The sequence below is a fragment of the Schistocerca cancellata genome, chromosome 6 (genome assembly GCF_023864275.1).
Source record: "Schistocerca cancellata isolate TAMUIC-IGC-003103 chromosome 6, iqSchCanc2.1, whole genome shotgun sequence".
NCBI classification, from domain to species: domain Eukaryota; kingdom Metazoa; phylum Arthropoda; class Insecta; order Orthoptera; family Acrididae; genus Schistocerca; species Schistocerca cancellata.
This window is the reverse complement of record NC_064631.1, coordinates 717,337,069-717,356,250: the sequence shown is the minus strand read 5'-3', so window position 1 is coordinate 717,356,250 and position 19,182 is coordinate 717,337,069. Positions and strand designations below refer to the sequence as shown.

General features: G+C 44.9%; 1 protein-coding gene across 1 annotated transcript in view; it reads left to right on the top strand.

Moving 5' to 3' along the window:
• The first annotated feature begins 2,101 nt into the window (after nucleotides 1–2,101).
• LOC126088489 (uncharacterized) overlaps nucleotides 2,102–19,182 on the top strand; it is a 72,025-nt gene continuing 54,944 nt past the window's right edge. The window contains exons 1-3 of the mRNA XM_049906629.1: nucleotides 2,102–2,344; nucleotides 16,419–16,569; nucleotides 16,625–16,755. Coding sequence (XP_049762586.1) covers nucleotides 2,102–2,344; nucleotides 16,419–16,569; nucleotides 16,625–16,755 — 525 coding nt within the window. The remainder of the gene's footprint in view (nucleotides 2,345–16,418; nucleotides 16,570–16,624; nucleotides 16,756–19,182) is intronic.

Below are 19,182 nucleotides of genomic sequence, written 5' to 3'. Positions count from 1 at the left end.
GATACCTGTATGAATACCAAATTGTGAATAATTTCTTCGTGGTGCGTCGTTTTTTAGTCTTAGATTGTAATTCGTTTTCTTTCCTATTCCACTTGCGTACTGAGGGGGGAAATGGTTATCTAAATGCTTCCTTTTGTACCCATATCTCTCTTATTTATTCTCATGATCCCTACGCGAGATTCAGTAAGCATTCCCATTTAACTTCTCCGAAAACTGCTGCTACATTTTTATTTGAGCTCTACCTGCCTGTCATGATCCCAGCAGTGCGTCTCTGAATTCGTTCGAGGTCTGCTTGATAAGGATTGAAAACACTAGAATAATGAAACTTCTTGACAGATTAAAACTGTGTGCCGGACCGAGACTCGAACTCGGGACCCTTGCCTTTCGCGGTCAAGTGTGGTAGAGGACTTGCCCGCGAAAGGCAAAGGTCCCGAGTTCAAGTCTCGGTCCGGCACATAGTTTTAATCTGTCAGGAAGTTTCGTATCAGCGCACACTCCGCTGCAGGGAGAAGATCTCATTCTGGTACTAGAATAATACTCTTGAATCTACATCTACATCTACATCTACATCCATACTCCGCAAGCCACCTGACGGTGTGTGGCGGAGGGTACCTTGAGTACCTCTATCGATTCTCCCTTCTATTCCAGTCTCGTATTGTTCTTGGAAAGAAGGATTGTCGGTATGCCTCTGTGTGGGCTCTAATCTCTCTGATTTTATCCTCATGGTCTCTTCGCGAGATATACGTAGGAGGGAGCAATATACTGCTTGACTCTTCGGTGAAGATATGTTCTCGAAACTTTAACAAAAGCCCGTACCGAGCTACTGAGCGTCTCTCCTGCAGAGTCTTCCACTGGAGTTTATCTATCATCTCCGTAACGCTTTCGCGATTACTAAATGATCCTGTAACGAAGCGCGCTGCTCACCGTTGGATCTTCTCTATATTTTCTATCAACCCTATCTGGTACGGATCCCACACTGCTGAGCAGTATTCAAGCAGTGGGCGAACAAGCGTACTGTAACCTACTTCCTTTGTTTTCGGATTGCATTTCCTTAGGATTCTTCCAATGAATCTCAGTCTGGCATCTGCTTTACCGACGATCAACATTATATGATCATTCCATTTTAAACCACTCCTAATGCGTACTCCCAGATAATTTATGGTATTAACTGCTTCCAGTTGCTGACCTGCTATTTTGTAGCTAAATGATAAAGGATCTATCTTTCTGTGTATTCTCAGCACATTACACTTGTCTACATTGAGATTCAATTGCCGTTCCCTGCACCATGCGTCAATTCGCTGCAGATCCTCCTGCATTTCAGTACAATTTTCCATTGTTACAACCTCTCGATACACCACAGCATCATCTGCAAAAAGCCTCAGTCAACTTCCGATGTCATCCACCAGGTCATTTATGTATATTGTGAATAGCAACGTTCGTACGACACTCCCCTGCAGCACACCTGAAATCACTCTTACTTCGGAAGACTTCTCTCCATTGAGAATGACATGCTGCGTCCTGTTAGCTAGGAACTCTTCAATCCAATCACACAATTGGTCTGATAGTCCATATGCTCTTACTTTGTTCATTAAACGACTGTGGGGAACTGTATCGAACGCCTTGCGGAAGTCAAGAAACACGGCATCTACCTGTGAACCCGTGTCTATGGCCCTCTGAGTCTCGTGGGCGAATAGCGCGAGCTGGGTTTCACACTATCGTCTTTTTCGAAACCCATGCTGATTCCTACAGAGTAAATTTCTAGTCTCCAGAAAAGTCATTATACTCGAACACAATCGGTCGCACCTGCGTCTTGTAAGCGATTTCTCTCAGTAGTTGCTAGTAGAAACAGTATTCTTCTTTTATTTCATATGAGTTGACTGGGCTACAGCGAAGATAAATGAAGAAAAATAGAAAAGTTCTTTGTCCCATTGTGATGGATTGCGATACCTGCTTCGGTAGCTTCGCTTCCCCACCCCTCGCTGCCTTTCCTGGTTCTCTAAACGTTTCTAACAAAACAGTCGTTCGCCTATCAGTTCCCCTTTTGTTGTTACCGGGACCCCCGTTTAAGGGCCGACAACGTCCATTGTTCGGCGGCGTTCCCATGACAACGGGCCTGGTGTCCGTGATCTCGGAGAAATGCGATACATTTGTAAACGTATCGCCCACCTCTGCGCCCCCTTTCTTCCCCTGCCCCCTCCTGGCGTCCTTCCGGATGCGTTACCCTCGCGCCGCCACGGAATGTGATTCCGGGCTGGAGGAGAAAGAGCGCTCCAGACCGCGCCGCCAGTTCCAGCTGGAGCGGCCTTCCAGCCGGCGTCCCATTACACGGCCGGCGTACAAACTGGTCGGGATGCGGCGCTAGGCGACTCGCGCCAGCATACACTGGCCGCAGCGAACGGCGTCCGACCCTAATTGTTTCATTACGAGTCCCGCTTAACCCGCCGGGAGCCTCCGGGTCTGGCTTTGACATTCCGGTCGTGCGGCGATCTCCGCGCATCGAGTTTCATCAGGCGGTTCAAGGGTCGCCTCTGCCGTTACGTCACTCACCCGGCGGCTGGCGCGCGGCGCCCTACCCACACCCCAACGAGTGGAATCTCTTCCAGACTACGGTGAACGAGAACCGACTCTGAAGACTGTGAGATGCGGTGATACAGCGAGGTGGGACAGTCCTGGATTCCCACTCGGAAAGAGCATTAGCCGTGTTCCTGTGTAAAATACAGGGTGATTCAAAAAGAATACCACAACTTTAAAAATGTGTATTTAATGAAAGAAACATAATATAACCTTCTGTTATACATCATTACAAAGAGTATTTAAAAAGGTTTTTTTTTTTTACTCAAAAACAAGTTCAGAGATGTTCAATATGGCCCCCTCCAGACACTCGAGCAATATCAACCCGATACTCCAACTCGTTCCACACTCTCTGTAGCATATCACGCGTAACAGTTTGGATAGCTGCTGTTATTTCTCGTTTCAAATCATCAATGGTGGCTGGGAGAGGTGGCCGAAACACCATATCCTTAACATAACCCCATAAGAAAAAATCGCAGGGGGTAAGATCAGGGCTTCTTGGAGGCCAGTGATGAAGTGCTCTGTCACGGGCTGCCTGGCGGCCGATCCATCGCCTCGCGTAGTTGACGTTCAGGTAGTTACGGGCAGATAAGTGCCAATGTGGTGGCGCTCCATCCTGCTGAAATATGAATTGTTGTGCTTCTTGTTCGAGCTGAGGGAACAGCCAATTCTCTAACATCTCCAGATATTGTAGTCCAGTTACAGTAGCACCTTCGAAGAAAAAGGGACCAAAAACTTTATTGGCTGAAATGGCACAGAAAACGTTCAGCTTAGGCGAGTCACGTTCATACTGAGTTGTTTCCCATACTTCGTTCGAAATGCACGCTGAACAACTGTCGTCGATTCACTTCTGCCGTACTCAATAACACAAAAAGCTTTCTGTTGAGCGGTCGCCATCTTAGCATCAACTGACGCTGACGCCTAGTCATCAGCGCCTCAAGCGAACAAATGTACAACTAAATGAAACTTTATAGCTCCCCTAATTCGCCGACAGATAGTGCTTAGCTCTGCCTTTTGTCGTTAAGGAGTTTTAAATTCCTAAAGTTGTGGTATTCTTTTTGAATCACCGTGTATTACCACCCTACACGATACCTTCAGTTCGGTTTGTTGCAGGATTCGCGAACATATTCTCAGTTCGAATATAATGAATTTCCTTGAGACAGAGAAGTTGTTGTCCATGCATCAGCACGGCTTTAGAAAGCATCGCTTCTGCGAAAGGAAATCGCCCTTTTTTCACATGATATCTTGCGAACCATTGGTGAAGGGTATCAGACGGATGCCATATTCCTTGACTTCCGGAAAGCGTTTGACTCGGTGCCCCACTGCAGACTCTTAACTAAGGTACGAGCATATGGGATTGGTTCCCAAATATGGGAGTGGCTCGAAGACTAGAACCCAGTACGTTGTCCTCGATGGTGAGTGTTCATCGGAGGTGAGGGTATCATCTGGAGTGCCCCATGGAAGTGTGATAGGTCCGCTGTTGTTTTCTATCTACATAAATGATCTTTTGGATAGGGTGGATAGCAATGTGCGGCTGTTTGCTGATGATGCTGTGGTGTAAGGTGTCATCGTTGAGTGACTGTAGGAGGATACAAGATCACTTGGACAGGATTTGTGATTGGTGTAAAGAATGGCAGCTAACTCTAAATATAGATAAATGTAAATTACTTAAGATGAATAGGAAAAAGAATCCCGCGATGTGTGAATACTCCATTAGTAGTGTAGCGCTTGACACAGTCACGTCGTTTAAATATTTGGGCGTAACATCTCAGAGCGATATGAAGTGGGACAAGCATGTAATTGCAGTTGTGGGGAAGGCGGATAGTCGTATTCGGTTCATTGGTAGAATTTTGGGAAGATGTGGTTCATCTGTAAAGGAGACCACTTATAAAACACTAATACGACCTATTCTTGAGTACTGCTCGAGCGTTTGGGATCCCTATCAGGTCGGATTGAGAGATGACATAGAAGCAATTCAGAGGCGGGCTGCTAGATTTGTTACTGGTAGGTTTGATCATCACGCGAGTGTTACGGAAATGCTTCGGGAACTCGGGTGGGAGTCTCTGGAGGAAAGGAGGCGTTCTTTTCGTGAATCGCTACTGAGGAAATTTAGAGAACCAGCATTTGAGGCTGACTGCAGTACAATTTTATTGCCGCCAACTTATATTTCGCCGAAAGACCACAAAGATAAGAAAAGAGAGATTAGGGTTCGTACAGAGGCATATAGGCAGTCATTTTTCCCTCGTTCTGTTTGGGAGTGGAAGATGCTAGTTGTGGTACTAGGTACCCTCTGCCGCGCACCGTATGGTGGACTGCGGAGTATGTATGTAGATGTAGATTTATTGTCACATACCACTCATTATCCCTTCAAAACTAGCCGCAGAAATATTATTGGACATTATAATCTAAGGCAAAGAAACGACGCACCGCGAAGGAACTATCGGAAGGGACTGGAATCACTTGATATGATGTACATCTGTAGGCAAGCAAATAATTAGAATTTCAGAAAAATTGGAGGATTTAGAGGAAGAGTTTCTCAAATTGAGCAAGTCAATAACGCGTTGGTCCACCTCTGGCCTTTAAGGAAGCAGCTATTGGTTTTGTCACTGGCTGATAGAGTTGATGGATGTACTCTCGAGGGATATTGTGCCAGATTCCGTCCAGTTGGCACGTTAAATCGCCAAAATCCCAAGCTGGTTGCAGGACCCTGCTAGAGTGCCCGAATTAGCGAGAGATCCTCGACCTTGCTGGCAAAGACAGAATTTGGCAAGCATTATCTTGCTGAAATGTAAGCGCCGGGAAGGGCAACAAAACGGGGCGTATAATATCATCGACGTACCGCTGAGTTGTAAAGGAGCCGCAGATGACAACCGTAGGAGTCCTGCTGTGAAAAGAATTCGCACCCAGATCATCACTCATGGTCACCGGGCCATATGAGGGGTGAAAGTCAGTTGGGTATCTCACAGCCGTCCGGGGTCACTCCAGACACACCTTAGGCTTGGAATATCATTGACCAGAATAGAATTGTCTTCAGTAACGAGTGGCACTTCGAACTGAGTCTCGATGACCAACGAACTCGCATCCTGTCCACAGAATCAGTTGCATTTTTGTAGCTGTTCATTGCCCTTAACAACGTTTATGTGCCGGCCGAAGTGGCCGTGCGGTTAAAGGCGCCGCAGTCTGGAACCGCAAGACCGCTACGGTCGCAGGTTCGAATCCTGCCTCGGGCATGGATGTTTGTGATGTCCTTAGGTTAGTTAGGTTTAACTAGTTCTAAGTTCTAGGGGACTAATGACCTCAGCAGTTGAGTCCCATAGTGCTCAGAGCCATTTGAACCATTTTTTGAACGTTTATGTTATTTTGTTATCATCGGTTGCACATGGACGATTGTTATTGAGGTTGATTCTCGAAACAATAAAGTTCATAACACACGCCTTCGCATCAGTTTCTGTAACAAGGCGATTGATTTGGAGGAAGTCAGTTCGAATACTGACAGAAGAATAAATTTTCAAGTATTCTATTTGACCTGAAAGTCGAGCAGCAGTTGTGACATGCAGTAGCCAATCACCAGGCGATACGTCAGTCTGTTACAGTATGTAAGGCTGCAGCGTGACTCTGAACACCGCAAAAAAAAAAAAAAAAAAAATAAACAGTGGTTGCTTAGGAATCTTTTTCGAGTATTTTGGCACACATAGCCCGCGGTTCAAAAATGGCTCTGAGCACTATGGGACCTAACTGCTGTGGTCATCAGTCCCCTAGAACTTAGAACTACTTAAACCGAACTAACCTAAGGACATCACACACATCCATGCCCGAAGCAGGATTCGAACCTGCGACCGTAGCGTTCTCGCGGTTCCAGACTGTAGCGCCTAGAACCGCTCGGCCACTCCGGCCTAGCCCGCGGTCTCCACTGCTACATTACAGAGTAACACGGTTTAATTTCGTTTCCTACTCCATTTATCACTGTGTGTGTTTTGCACTGGAAACGTATGCACGACAATGCAAATATTAAATTATGATTTCTTCCATCTGCTGAGAAGACATCTGCGTATCTTACTGAAAAACACAGGCAGATTACGACTGAGCTCACAAATCCCAGCCGGAAAAAAAGGCGCGCACGTAAATGTGCTATTTCACACAGTGCAGTCCATGTTGTTGTTCCACCAACTGCGACATAATCGCGGGTACAAACAGGGATCCAATACTGTAAAATGCTTTATTATTCCAGTCTCTGATCACAAATGAATTCTTTAGACGATGACCGGTTTCAGTCTGTAATGACCATCTTCAGATCTTTTTTTACACCATGTCCTAAAGTGATACGGCCATAATGGCATCGTCAATTATATTTATATGTTTTGACGATGCCATTATGGCCGTATCACTTTAGGACATGGTGTAAAAAAAGATCTGAAGATGGTCATTACAGACTGAAACCGGTCATCGTCTAAAGAATTCATTTGTGATCAGAGAGTGGAATAAAAAAGCATGTTGTTGTTGTTGTGGTCTTCAGTCCTGAGACTGGTTTGATGCAGCTGTCCATGCTACTCCATCCTGTGCAAGCTGCTTCATCTCCCAGTACCTACTGCAACCTACATCCTTCTGAATCTGCTTAGTGTATTCATCTCTTCGTCTCCCTCTACGATTTTATCCCTCCACGCTGCCCTCCAATACTAAATTGGTGATCCCTTGATGGCTCAGAACATGTCCTACCAACCGATCCCTTCTTCTAGTCAAGTTGAGTTACAAACTTCTTTTCTCCCCTTGCAGTCCATTGGGCACTCCATAAACACTCATCATGACCATCCAAGTGACTGAGATACACGGCTGGCACAGTCTGCCGAAGAAAGGAGAGTGCTTTATCCATTTTGGTTGGAGGAAACCACAGCTGTTTTCGTAAATTTCGCTGTAGGAGATACTGCAACCGGCCACAAACCTTGCGGCTGGTTGCATTATTTCCCACAGCGAAATTAATGAAAGGAGAGTAGTCCACAGCCGCGCGAGATTAGCCGAGCGGTCTAAGGCGCTGCAGTCATAGACTGTGCGGCTGGTCCTGGCTGAGGTTCGAGTCCTTCTTCGGGCATGGGTGTATGTGTTTGTCCTTAGGATAATTTAGGTTAAGTAGTGTGTGAGCTTAGGGACTGATGACCTTAGCAGTTAAGTCCCAAAAGATTTGACACACACACAGAGTAGTCCGTCCACACCTCAGGATTCCAGTAGGTCTGCCGTACGCTTATGGAAACGGGTCACACTGTTCTGATTCGAACGAATGACTGGGCAGGAAAACAAACTGTCGCCAGCACGGAGGTGTATCTGTTTGCAGCCACGTGTCTTCCGGCGGGACGTAAACACTAAACACGGGCGAGCCGAGTGGCCGGGCGGCTGAAGCGACAGCTCCTCGCCTCTCGCCTGTTGCGCCTCTTCGTCTCGTCTGTCCTCTCTTCCCTCCTCTCTCTCTCTCTCTTTCTCTTCTCTCTCCCCCACTCCTCTCGACAGGCGCTTATAAATACCCCACGCCAGATTGTTACGCAGTCAAGTGCTCAGCACCAAGCCGGCGCCGACCGAGTCTCGATCTGCTGGCGCTTTTAGACTTGTAACGCGAAACGCGGAAGCTTCCTCGACGTTACACAAGCAATATGAAACTCTTTAACAGCGTACCTTCTTCGCATCCACCATGCGTAACAACGGTATTCGGAAGGTGGCTCTCGAAGAATAAACAGCACTTAAGAAAATTATCTTGCTCGGGTTGGAAGCCCATGTTTACATTTTTTTCCGTATTTACGAATTAAATTTGGCGTTTCTTAAACTCCATCTTATGCACAACACAATGCATTCCGTCTTTGTTCCCCCAGATATGTTTTCACTCCTATCTGGCAACAATGTTTTCTCTCAGTGCGGTCCTAAAACACACCACATAAATTATCTAGACCTAAAGAAGAGAACACACTTGTCTCTAAATATGTGTGGGTAGGCAAAAAAGAAATGCAGTGTGTTTTGCATCTACATCTACATGATTACTCTGCAATTCACATTTAAGTGCTTGGCAGAGGGTTCATCGAACCACAATCATACTATCTCTCTACCATTCCACTCCCGAACAGCGCGCGGGGAAAAACGAACACCTAAACCTTTCTGTTCGAGCTCTGGTTTCTCTTATTTTATTTTGATGATCATTCCTACCTATGTAGGTTCGGCTCAACAAAATATTTTCGCATTCGGAAGAGAAAGTTGGTGACTGAAATTTCGTAAATAGATCTCGCCGCGATGAAAAAGGTCTTCGCTTTAATGACTTCCATCCCAACTCGCGTATCATATCTGCCACACTCTCTCCCCTATTACGTGATAATACAAAACGAGCTGCCCTTTTTTGCACCCTTTCGATGTCCTCCGTCAATCCCACCTGGTAAGGATCCCACACCGCGCATCAATATTCTAACAGAGGTCGAACGAGTGTAGTGTAAGCTGTGTCTTTAGTGGACTTGTTGCATCTTCTAAGTGTCCTGCCAATGAAACGCAACCTTTGGATCGTCTTCCCCATAATATTATCTATGTGCTCTTTCCAACTGAAGTTGTTCGTAATTTTAACACGCAGGTACTTAGCTGAATTGACAGCCTTAGAGAATTGTACTATTTATCGAGTAATCGAATTCCAACGGATTTCTTTTGGAACTCATGTGGATCACCTCACACTTTTCGTTATTTAGCGTCAACTGCCACCTGCCACACCATACAGCAATCTTTTCTAAATCGCTTTGCAACTGATACTGGTCTTCGGATGACCTTACTAGACGGTAAATTACAGTATCATCTGCGAACAACCCAAGAGAACTGCTCAGATTGTCACCCAGGTCATTTATATAGATCAGCAACAGCAGAGGTCCCAGGACGCTTCCCTGGGGAACACTTGATATCACTTCTGTTTACTCGATGATTTAAGGCGGAGTTTAATAAAGCTGAAAGCACTTAAGAAAATTACATCTGCAGCTAAATTGTTTTGGAAATCAAATCCTCTTGGGTATTGAGACACGGCATATTGAAACTAAAAACATCTATAGAAAACGACGTTTTGACCATCTTTGCAGAGATCCTCTTCAGGGCGGTTAATCCTTTACGTGAGCTTGACTCCACGACCTGCTCGTTCTCAGTATGTTCGACGGATATATTCGCCCGAACGTTTTTGTCGCATTTAGCTGATGGCAAAGACGAGCTTCAGGACGGTTGGTTGCTGGATTGATCTGGGAGAAAGGACAAAACAGCGAAATCATCGGTCCCATCGGATTAGGGAAGGACGGGGAAAGAAGTCGGCCGTGCCCTTTGAAAGGGACCATCCGTGCATTTGCCTGGAGCGATTTAGGGAAATCACCGAAAACCTACATCATGATGGCCGGACGCGAGGTTCCTCCCAAATGTGAACATCAGGCTGACATGTGTCGTAATGCTGTTAGTGAATGCCTCCTCCACTCGACAGTACCTCTCGTATGTCAAAATAACGTATTCTCGTCCATTTATAAAGCTTTTTATTGTTTATAATGGTAAGGACACAATTTATTGCGCTCGTCATACTGGAGAGAAAAGCTTGCTCATGATTTCCTCGGATTTATCTCGACAACTGGAACATTAGTCGAGATTTGCTTGACAAACTAACGAATAAGAACAATGCGGCGAAATGGAAAAAGAGTTTTCTGACTTTATGAGAAATGAAGAACTGGAGGAGGGCAAAAACGTAACGGCGTATAGAAACAATTAGAAGTTGATGAAGTTGAAAGGTAAGAGAGACTACGTGATGGTCAACACGTTCCATGACAAAACAATTCCGGAAGTGATTTCAAAGAATGGCATCGCGCAAAAGTCAAACGTTATCGTGGATTATAACAGGGACATGGGAGGCGTGGGTAAGAGCGATGGCCAGTTGTAAAGATAGCAAACGCCTAAGAGTAGACGAAAAAAAGAGTAATCAGAAGATTTTCGCTGTTTTTTGGACGTTGTTTTTTGGAGGTTACTTGATTCAGTGTATAAATTTTGTGCAAAAACTCATGGCGGCGAAAGAAGCAGATTGGAAATCATGATTAGTGTCGGGGAAAAGTTGGCTATACCATCTCCACAACAAGAGTCATCAACTGGACGCCTAATTCGAACACCAAAAGTGTCTCGTCTCAGAGCCAGGCGTTTCATAGACTTTTCCCTAGCACAGTCATCTATGGAGGACGTTAAGTCAGTATCACAGTAACAGTAACGATAATAATGTTTTCTTATTTACAATACTGGTACATGTGTGTGTGTGTGGGTGTGTGTGTGTGTGAGAGAGAGAGAGAGAGAGAGCGCGAACCATTCTCAGGCACAGTACAATTAATAACTTACTCAAAAGATACCAAAATAAACCTACGATACTTTCAATGCACTCGTGCAGACATTTTTATAACGGCACAGTGAGTTCAGATTCACTCGTTCTGCATCTGGCATTGAAGCGCTGTTGCAGCATCGCAACAGTTGGAACGGACACAACTTGGTCGGAGCCAAGACTCAGCCATGAGTCAGCTGCTGCAGACCGACAAACTTATTTTCATGTAGTCGCGGTGAGACAGTCTTACAGGTAGCTTCGTATCTCGCGAGATAAGATGTAAGCTCTGTTGTTCGTTAGTACGCAACATTCTTTGCTGTTTACTGGAATCTCAGCAGCTGAATTCTGTACAGACTCAACTGTAAGTGTGCCTCTTACTGACTTGCAGCTCTTTACGAGACAAGATTCTCAATTTTTTTTTCAACATTAATTCAAATAGGTATGAATTTTCCATCTTCCACGGCGCAAGATACTGTCAGTGTGTTGAAAAGAAATAAAGTTACAGATAATTAGCTATTATGAATTTCGTTGCAATAACCTGTGTAATAATATGAAAATATCGGGCATTGTATGTTAATCTCGTTCGTAAAACTTCTACCTCCGTTACTTAAATCCACTATCTCATTCCTCCCGAATAAAAGTAAAGTGGCTACACGAGAATAATATTGTCATTAGACGTGCAGGATAACATTCACGTGTCACATGCTCTAATTAAATGAGACAGTGCCCAAAATTCGACATTTAGGCTATGAAATCCGTAGATTGTCTGATAATAATGGACTGCGAGCTACTGTGCCGCACTACTTCCTCTGACCCACCAAATACTGGTGATCAAAATTTTTAGCGGATCTTGCAGACGCACGGCAGCAGTTTTTTAAATTCTGTATCAGTGTCATTACTTTTCCCGAGCAGGCATCAAAATAAAATATCTTACATTTGAAAAAGATATTATACGAGAGCCAAAGAAACTTAACAGTTTGTCATGTGCATATTCTGCAACTGTATGCTGAATTAACGAATAACCGCTGCTCTTGCTGTAGAGAACTTTATACTGAGTCCACTACCGGTTTCAGACTTTGTATTAGGCCATTTTCAAGTGATTTTGCAAACTATCATAAAAACGACGTTGTATACAGCAGAAAATGAGTAAATAAGGCTTACGTATGCATAATACGTAAAATGTATAATTTGTAACATATTTTCTCGTCGCCTACAGTGTTTGTAAATCTACCATTTTCGTGGCAGCTTTCAGAACAACTTCAAATGGCCAAATATAAATTCCGAAACCGGAAGTGGACACAATAAAGTTTTCAACAGCAACTGGAGCAGTATTTCTTCAATCCAGAGAGACTTGTACGATAGATTAATTTTTCTGTTATCGTTTTTTATTAAGGTGGACAAAGTAACCTCACAATTTTTACTGCTGTAACTCCGCACAACGTCTTTGCAGGCTTTAATATTTAATCTTCTCCTTTTGTATCATCTTGTTTCGTTTGGAACAGGTATGAGAATGGGTGCTAGGAGCGATATTGTGTGGCTTGGCAAACCACGACGACAACAACAACAGCAATAACAACATCGCTGAAACAAGAAGGAAGCTATATGATGCAGAAGATAGGTACAACAAGATGAAGCATGACGCTTCCAAACAAGTTCTGAAAAGTTACTGCATTAAACTGCAACTGGCCACAAAGTACAACTCTGCTTTTTCTATTTATTCATATTTTCTTTATTTATGTTTTAGTTTGTGCTATCGAACACAACCTGTGTATGAAACAAGTATGCCACATCTCTTGTACTTCTTCACCACTCGTAGCAGGAGACGTGCAGCTATCTCCTGTCACTTTGCAAGATGTCATGGTTGTTACTCATGTCTATTTCCGTCTTATAATCAAACTCTGTCTTCTAACTATTGGCTGCGTAGCAATTTGAAATTACAGACTCCGAAGTGTCGTCTCTCTTGAATGGAAATTTGTTGTTTTTCCTCATTGTATTACTACTTGAAACGCTGCCCATATTTACGTCTTCTCGTAAGCGTATTTCAGACTAGCTTTTATCCATCGTCTGCCTCAGCATCATAGGTAATTTGTATTTCAGAGACACTATCAAGCGGATTGTCTATAATAATACCACTTATGTATGCCGCTATCTTACCCAACCTCCTGCGCACAGCTGTTGCTCCGTCTGGTTAAATGGAGAAGAAAGGAAAAACAAAGCACACGATTCTAATCTGTATGGGAAGTGGATATAAATCCTAATCTCGTTCTCCCCTCCCCCTTGTATCCGTCCACCCCCTCCCCACTTCTTTGTCCATCTCCACCTCCTTCTTCATCTCTCTGTCCATCTTCTCCACTCCGTCTCTTCTCTCTCTCTCTCTCTCTCTCTCTCTCTCCCCATCTCCATCTCCTCTTGAGCCCTCTCTCTGTCCACCACCTCCTCTCCCCTTGCACTGTCCATCTTCTCCGCCTCCCCCTTTCATCGGCTCATGCCCCCTCTCTCTGTCCATCTCTTCCTTTCTTCTTTCTATATCCATTTCCTCCCACCCCTATGTCCATCTCCTATTCCCCCTCTATCTCTGACATTGTGCCTTGTATATTTTTATTGCAAATTCGGATTTGGTGGTAGTATTAGTAGTCTAATCATGAACCAAAAACCCTTAAAAACAACTTTCCTGTTTGTACAAAGAGTTTATTACACTACCTGTTAAAATTTGATGTTAATCGGTTGAGTACTTTCAGAAATTTTTGGTTGAGGATGTTTCCCCTTATGGCTGTCACAATTTTCATCAGAATATGATGTAAATTTTGAAGTAAATCTTTCACAGTTTTTCAAGAGTTACGGTATACAATTTTTTTTTAAGTCTTATGACGGATTTGATGCGGCCCGCCAATAATTCCTCTCCTCTGCCAACATCTCAGAGTAGCCCTTGCAACCTACATCCTCAGTTATTTGCTGCATGTACTCCAATTTCTGTCTTCCAGTACAATTTTTATCCTCTACAGCTGCCTCTAGTACCACAGAAGCTACTGCGTGACGCCTTGACACACGTCCTATCACCCTGCCCCTTCATCTTGTCAGTGTTTTCCATACAATTCTTTCCTCGTCGATTCCAAGGAGAACCTCCTCATAGCATATGTTATCCGTCCACCTAATTTTCAACATTAGCCTGTAGCATTTCAAATGCTTCGATTCCCTTCTGTTCCGGTTTTCGCTGATTGAAATTAGCAGACTTCTCTTGGCCAAGAATACACTTATTGCCAGTGCTTTGCTCCACCCGTCGCGGGCTATTTTGATGCCTAGTTATCCGAATTCCTTAACTTCATCTATTTCGCGATCGCCATTCCTGATGTTAAGTTTCTCGCTAATTTCATTTCTGCTGCTCCAAGTTCCTTTCGTCTTTTTTCGACTGCTCTCAATCCATATTCTCTGCAGATTGTTCATTCTGTTGAGCATATCCTGTAATTCTCCTTCACTTTGACCCGAGGATAGCAGTATATATGATACTCGTATATTCAAATAGGGTTTTAAAAACGCGCGCGTATTCGAATGCATCGTTGCGTCAAAATTTCGAAGCAATCTGTGAAAAACTTTCCGAGATTTGAGATTTTGAAAGAACCAACGTTTCCATTTTTATTTATATACATTTTGAACAAACGAACATTCAAATTTATATTTACATTGATTACAGTACAGAAACAATTATTTTTGACGCAGTTACATTTTACAACATTGGTATAAATACAGACACTTCATTACGCTAAAGGTAAACAGAAGAAACGTACATTCCGGGTAATATAAACTGCTGAGCCAAAACTATTACAGCGCCATCTATCACAAAGCGAAAAAAGTGGTCCAACTAAAACATTCATATTTCTTTACGTACTACACGAATATGTAATAAAAAATGGTGGTTCCTATTAAAAAAGACGCAGTTGATATCCTTTTGACCTATGGCAGCGCCATCTAGCGGGCCAACCATAGCGCCATCTGGTTTCTCCCTTCAAACTAGACGAGTTTCGTTGTTTGTAGTTTTTTCGTTTCTACATCTACATCCATACTCCGCAAGCCACCTGACGGTGTGTGGCGGAGGGTACTTGAGTACCTCTATCTTTTCTCCCTTCTATTCCAGTCTCGTATTGTTCGTGGAAAGACAGATTGTCGGTATGCGTCTGTGTGGGCTCTAATCTCTCTGATTTTATCCTCATGGTCTCTTCGCGAGATATACGTAGAAGGGAGCAATATACTGCTTGACTCCTCGGTGAAGGTATGTTCTCGAAACTTCAACAAAAGTCCGTACCGAGCTACTGGGCGTCTCTCCTGCAGAGTCTTCCACTGGAGTTTATCTATCATCTCCGTAAGGCTTTCGCGATTAGTAAATGATCCTGTAACGAAGCGCGCTGCTCTCCGTTGGATCTTCTCTATCTCTTCTATCAACCATATCTGCTAAGAATCGCACACTGCTGAGCAGTATTCAAGCAGTGGGCGAACAAGCGTACTGTAACCTACTTCCTTTGTTTTCGGATTGCACTTCCTTACGATTCTTCCAATGAATCTCAGTCTGACATCTGCTTTACCGACGATGAACTTTATATGATCATTCCATTTTAAATTACTCCTAATGCGTACTCCCAGATAATTTATGGAATTAACTGCTTCCAGTTGCTAACCTGCTATATTGTAGCTAAATGATACGGGATCTTTCTTTCTATGTATTTGCGGCACATTACATTTGTCTACATTGAGATTCAATTGCCATTCCCTGCACCATGTGTCAATTCGCTACAGATCCTCCTGCATTTCAGTACAATTTTCCATTGTTACAACCTCTCGATACACCACAGCATAATCCGCAAAAAGCCTCAGTGATCTTCCGATGTCGTCCACAAGTTCATTTATGCATATTGTTAATAGCAATGGTCCTACGACACTCCCCTGCGGCACACCTGAAATCACTCTTACTTCGGAAGACTTCTCTCCATTGAGAATGACATGCTGCATTCTGTTATCTAGCAACTCTTCAATCCAATCACACAGTTGGTCTGATAGTCCATATGCTCTTACTTTGTGCATCAAACGACTGTTTGGAACTGTATCGAACGCCTTGCGGAAGTCAAGAAACACGGCATCTACGTGGGAACCCGTGTCTATGGCCCTGTGAGTCTCGTGGACGAATAGTGCGTGTTGGGTTTAACACGATCGTCTTTTTCGAAACCCATGCTGATTCCTACAGAGTGGATTTCTAGTTAGCAGAAAAGTCGTTATGTTCGAACATAATACGTGTTCCAAAATTCTACAAGTGATCGACGTTAGAGATGCTTATTTCGTGAGATATTTGGCCCGGTCACTATCAGCGGACCACCCTGTGTACAGTACCATCTGTCGTCCTATGATCTGTCAGAAGATGGATGTACGGAGGTGGTTCCGGTAGCGTACGCGGCGGCGACCGAGGTAGAGATTAACAAAGGAAGGCGCCGCCCGCGGAATCTGGAGGTGTTCAGTCGTGGGGCAGCGGATCCGGAAGCCCGCCGTGTCGCCCCACGCCGGAGCCGCTCTTTGGGGAGAGTGCGGCTACTGGGCCGGCGTGCCACCCCCACCGCCCCCGCCGCCCCCGCGCCTGCGCGTGTCGCCCCGTGTCGCATCCGGCCGTTCTGCCCCGGCTGGCGCGGCGCTGCTCGGCCCCGGCCTCTATTTCTGTCGCGCGGCCGTGTATTTCAGTCCCGGCTGACAGTCGCACGTGCTCCGCCGCCGGGATCGCACCGACCGAACGATTCCCGGAGGCGACGCCGCCGCCGCCGCTGAAAGAGATCGCCGCCGCACGTCCGGACGCGGCCCGTCGCTGTAGAGTCGCAAGTGTCGACGAGCAGGAGCAAGGCGGCGTCTGACAGGTGTGTGTAGAGAACTACTGACGGCTCGTGCACCCGAACTGGTTACCACCGTCATCCGCTGTATCCGCTAACAACAGTTTGATTTCCGGTATTTCCCACAAGTTTTTGCGACGTCTGCTCTCGCTACACGTAACATTTTCGTGTTGATTGTTCCGATATATTTACGCTTATACTCCGGAAGCAATCTCACGATATGTCGCAGAGGGTGCTCTCGCTACACGTAACATTTTCGTGTTGATTTTTCAGATATATTTACGCTTATACTCGGGAAGCAATCTCACGATGTGTGGCAGAGGGTGCTCTCGCTACACGTAACATTTTCGTGTTGATTGTTCCGATATATTTACGCTTATACTCCGGAAGCAATCTCACGATGTGTGGCAGAGGGTGCTCTCGCTACACGTAACATTTTCGTGTTGATTGTTCCGATATATTTACGCCTATACTCCGGAAGCAATCTCACGATGTGTGGCAGAGGGTGCTCTCGCTACACGTAACATTTTCCTGTTGATTGTTCCGATATATTTACGCTTATACTCGGGAAGCAATCTCACGATGTGTGGCAGAGGGTGCTCTCGCTACACATAACATTTTCGTGTTGATTGTTCCGATATATTTACGCCTATACTCCGGAAGCAATCTCACGATGTGTGGCGGAGGGCGCTCTCGCTACACGTAACATTTTCGTGTTGATTGTTCCGATATATTTACGCTTATACTCGGGAAGCAATATCACGATGTGTGGCAGAGGGTACTCTCGCTACACGTAACATTTTCGTGTTGATTGTTCCGATATATTTACGCCTATACTCCGGAAGCCATCTCACGATGTGTGGCGGAGGGTACTTTGTATGCGTTCGTAACTGTGCCCCCGCCTTCCGGTCGCGAATGGTAGGCCTCCTGTGAACTCGAATCTGTCTCACTTCACTTTCACGTGACGTATATACACAGGAGAAATCGAGATATTTGTTGGCTCTTATAGGAACCTATACTCGCGGAATTTTAAGACTGAACCACACAGATGAAATAAATGAATAGCGTGATGAAACATTAAGTGCAGTGGCTTAACCCCCCCCCCCCTCCCATAATCCCTTTCGTTTATCTCTCTATTTACTTTGTTTTGTTTAAACCTCCCCGTTGTTTAGACAGCACAACTTGATTATGAAGTAAAATGTTGACGCCGGCCGGGATGGTTCAAATGGCTCTGAGCACTATGGGACAACTTCTCAGGTCATCAGTCCCCTAGAACTGAGAACTACTTAAACCTAACTAACCTAAGGACATCACACACATCCATGCCCGAGCGGCCGGGGTGGCCGAGCGGTTCTACTTGCTATAGTCCGGAACCACGCGACCGCTACGGTCGCAGGTTCGAATCCTGCCTCGGGCATCGATGTGTGTGATGTCCTTAGGTTAGTTAAGTTTAAGTAGTTCTAACTTCTAGGGGACTGATGTCCTCAGCAGTTAAGTCCCATAGTGCTCAGAGACATTTGAACCATTTAAAATGTTCACGTCCATTTTTTTTTCTGTTGTGCAGTTAGAATATCTAGCAACACACGGTCCAAAGTCGCAGAACTTCCATTTTCACTGTTTCATTCTCGATGAGTATAAAGCCGTAACAAATAAACGCAAGATATACACTTGACACTGTCCTTGCCTTAGCTCAAATGGCACATCTACTGTACATCAATATTTCCATCTACACTCTTCAAAAAAAAAAAAAAATGTTCAAATGTGTGTGAAATCTTATGGGACTTAACTGCTAAGGTCATCAGTCCCTAAGCTTGCACACTACTTAACCTAAATTATCCTAAGGACAAACACACACACCCATGCCCGAGGGAGGACCCGAACCGCCGCCGGGACCAGCCGCACAGTCCATGACTGCAGCGCCTGAGACCGCTCGGCTAATCCCGCGTGGCTGCACTCTACAGACCATACTGAAGTGCACTGCAGAGGGTACGTTCCATTGTGCTAATTATTAGGTCTCTTCCCTTTCCATTCGCGTATCGAGCGTCGGAAGAACAATTGTTTAAACGCCTTAATCAAATCTTGTCGTGGCGATCCCTATCGGACGAATACGTAGTAGGTTGTGGTATATTCCTTTATTCAGCACTTAATGTTGATTCTGGAGTCTTTCTAAGTAGGCTTTCTCGGGTTAGTTCTCACTCTCTCCCAAGCGTCAAAAAAGTCCGTGACCATTGTTTCCGTTCAGTGCCCCCTTTTAGTCCTATTTGGCACGGGTCCCACAGAGTTGAGCAATATTCTAGGGTGGGTCTCTTCTGGAGACAGATTGCATTTCCCCACTAATCTACCAGTGAACCGAAGTCTGTCACCCACTCTGCCTTCGCCAGAGACTATGTGATCGTTCTGTTTCATCCCGAACAA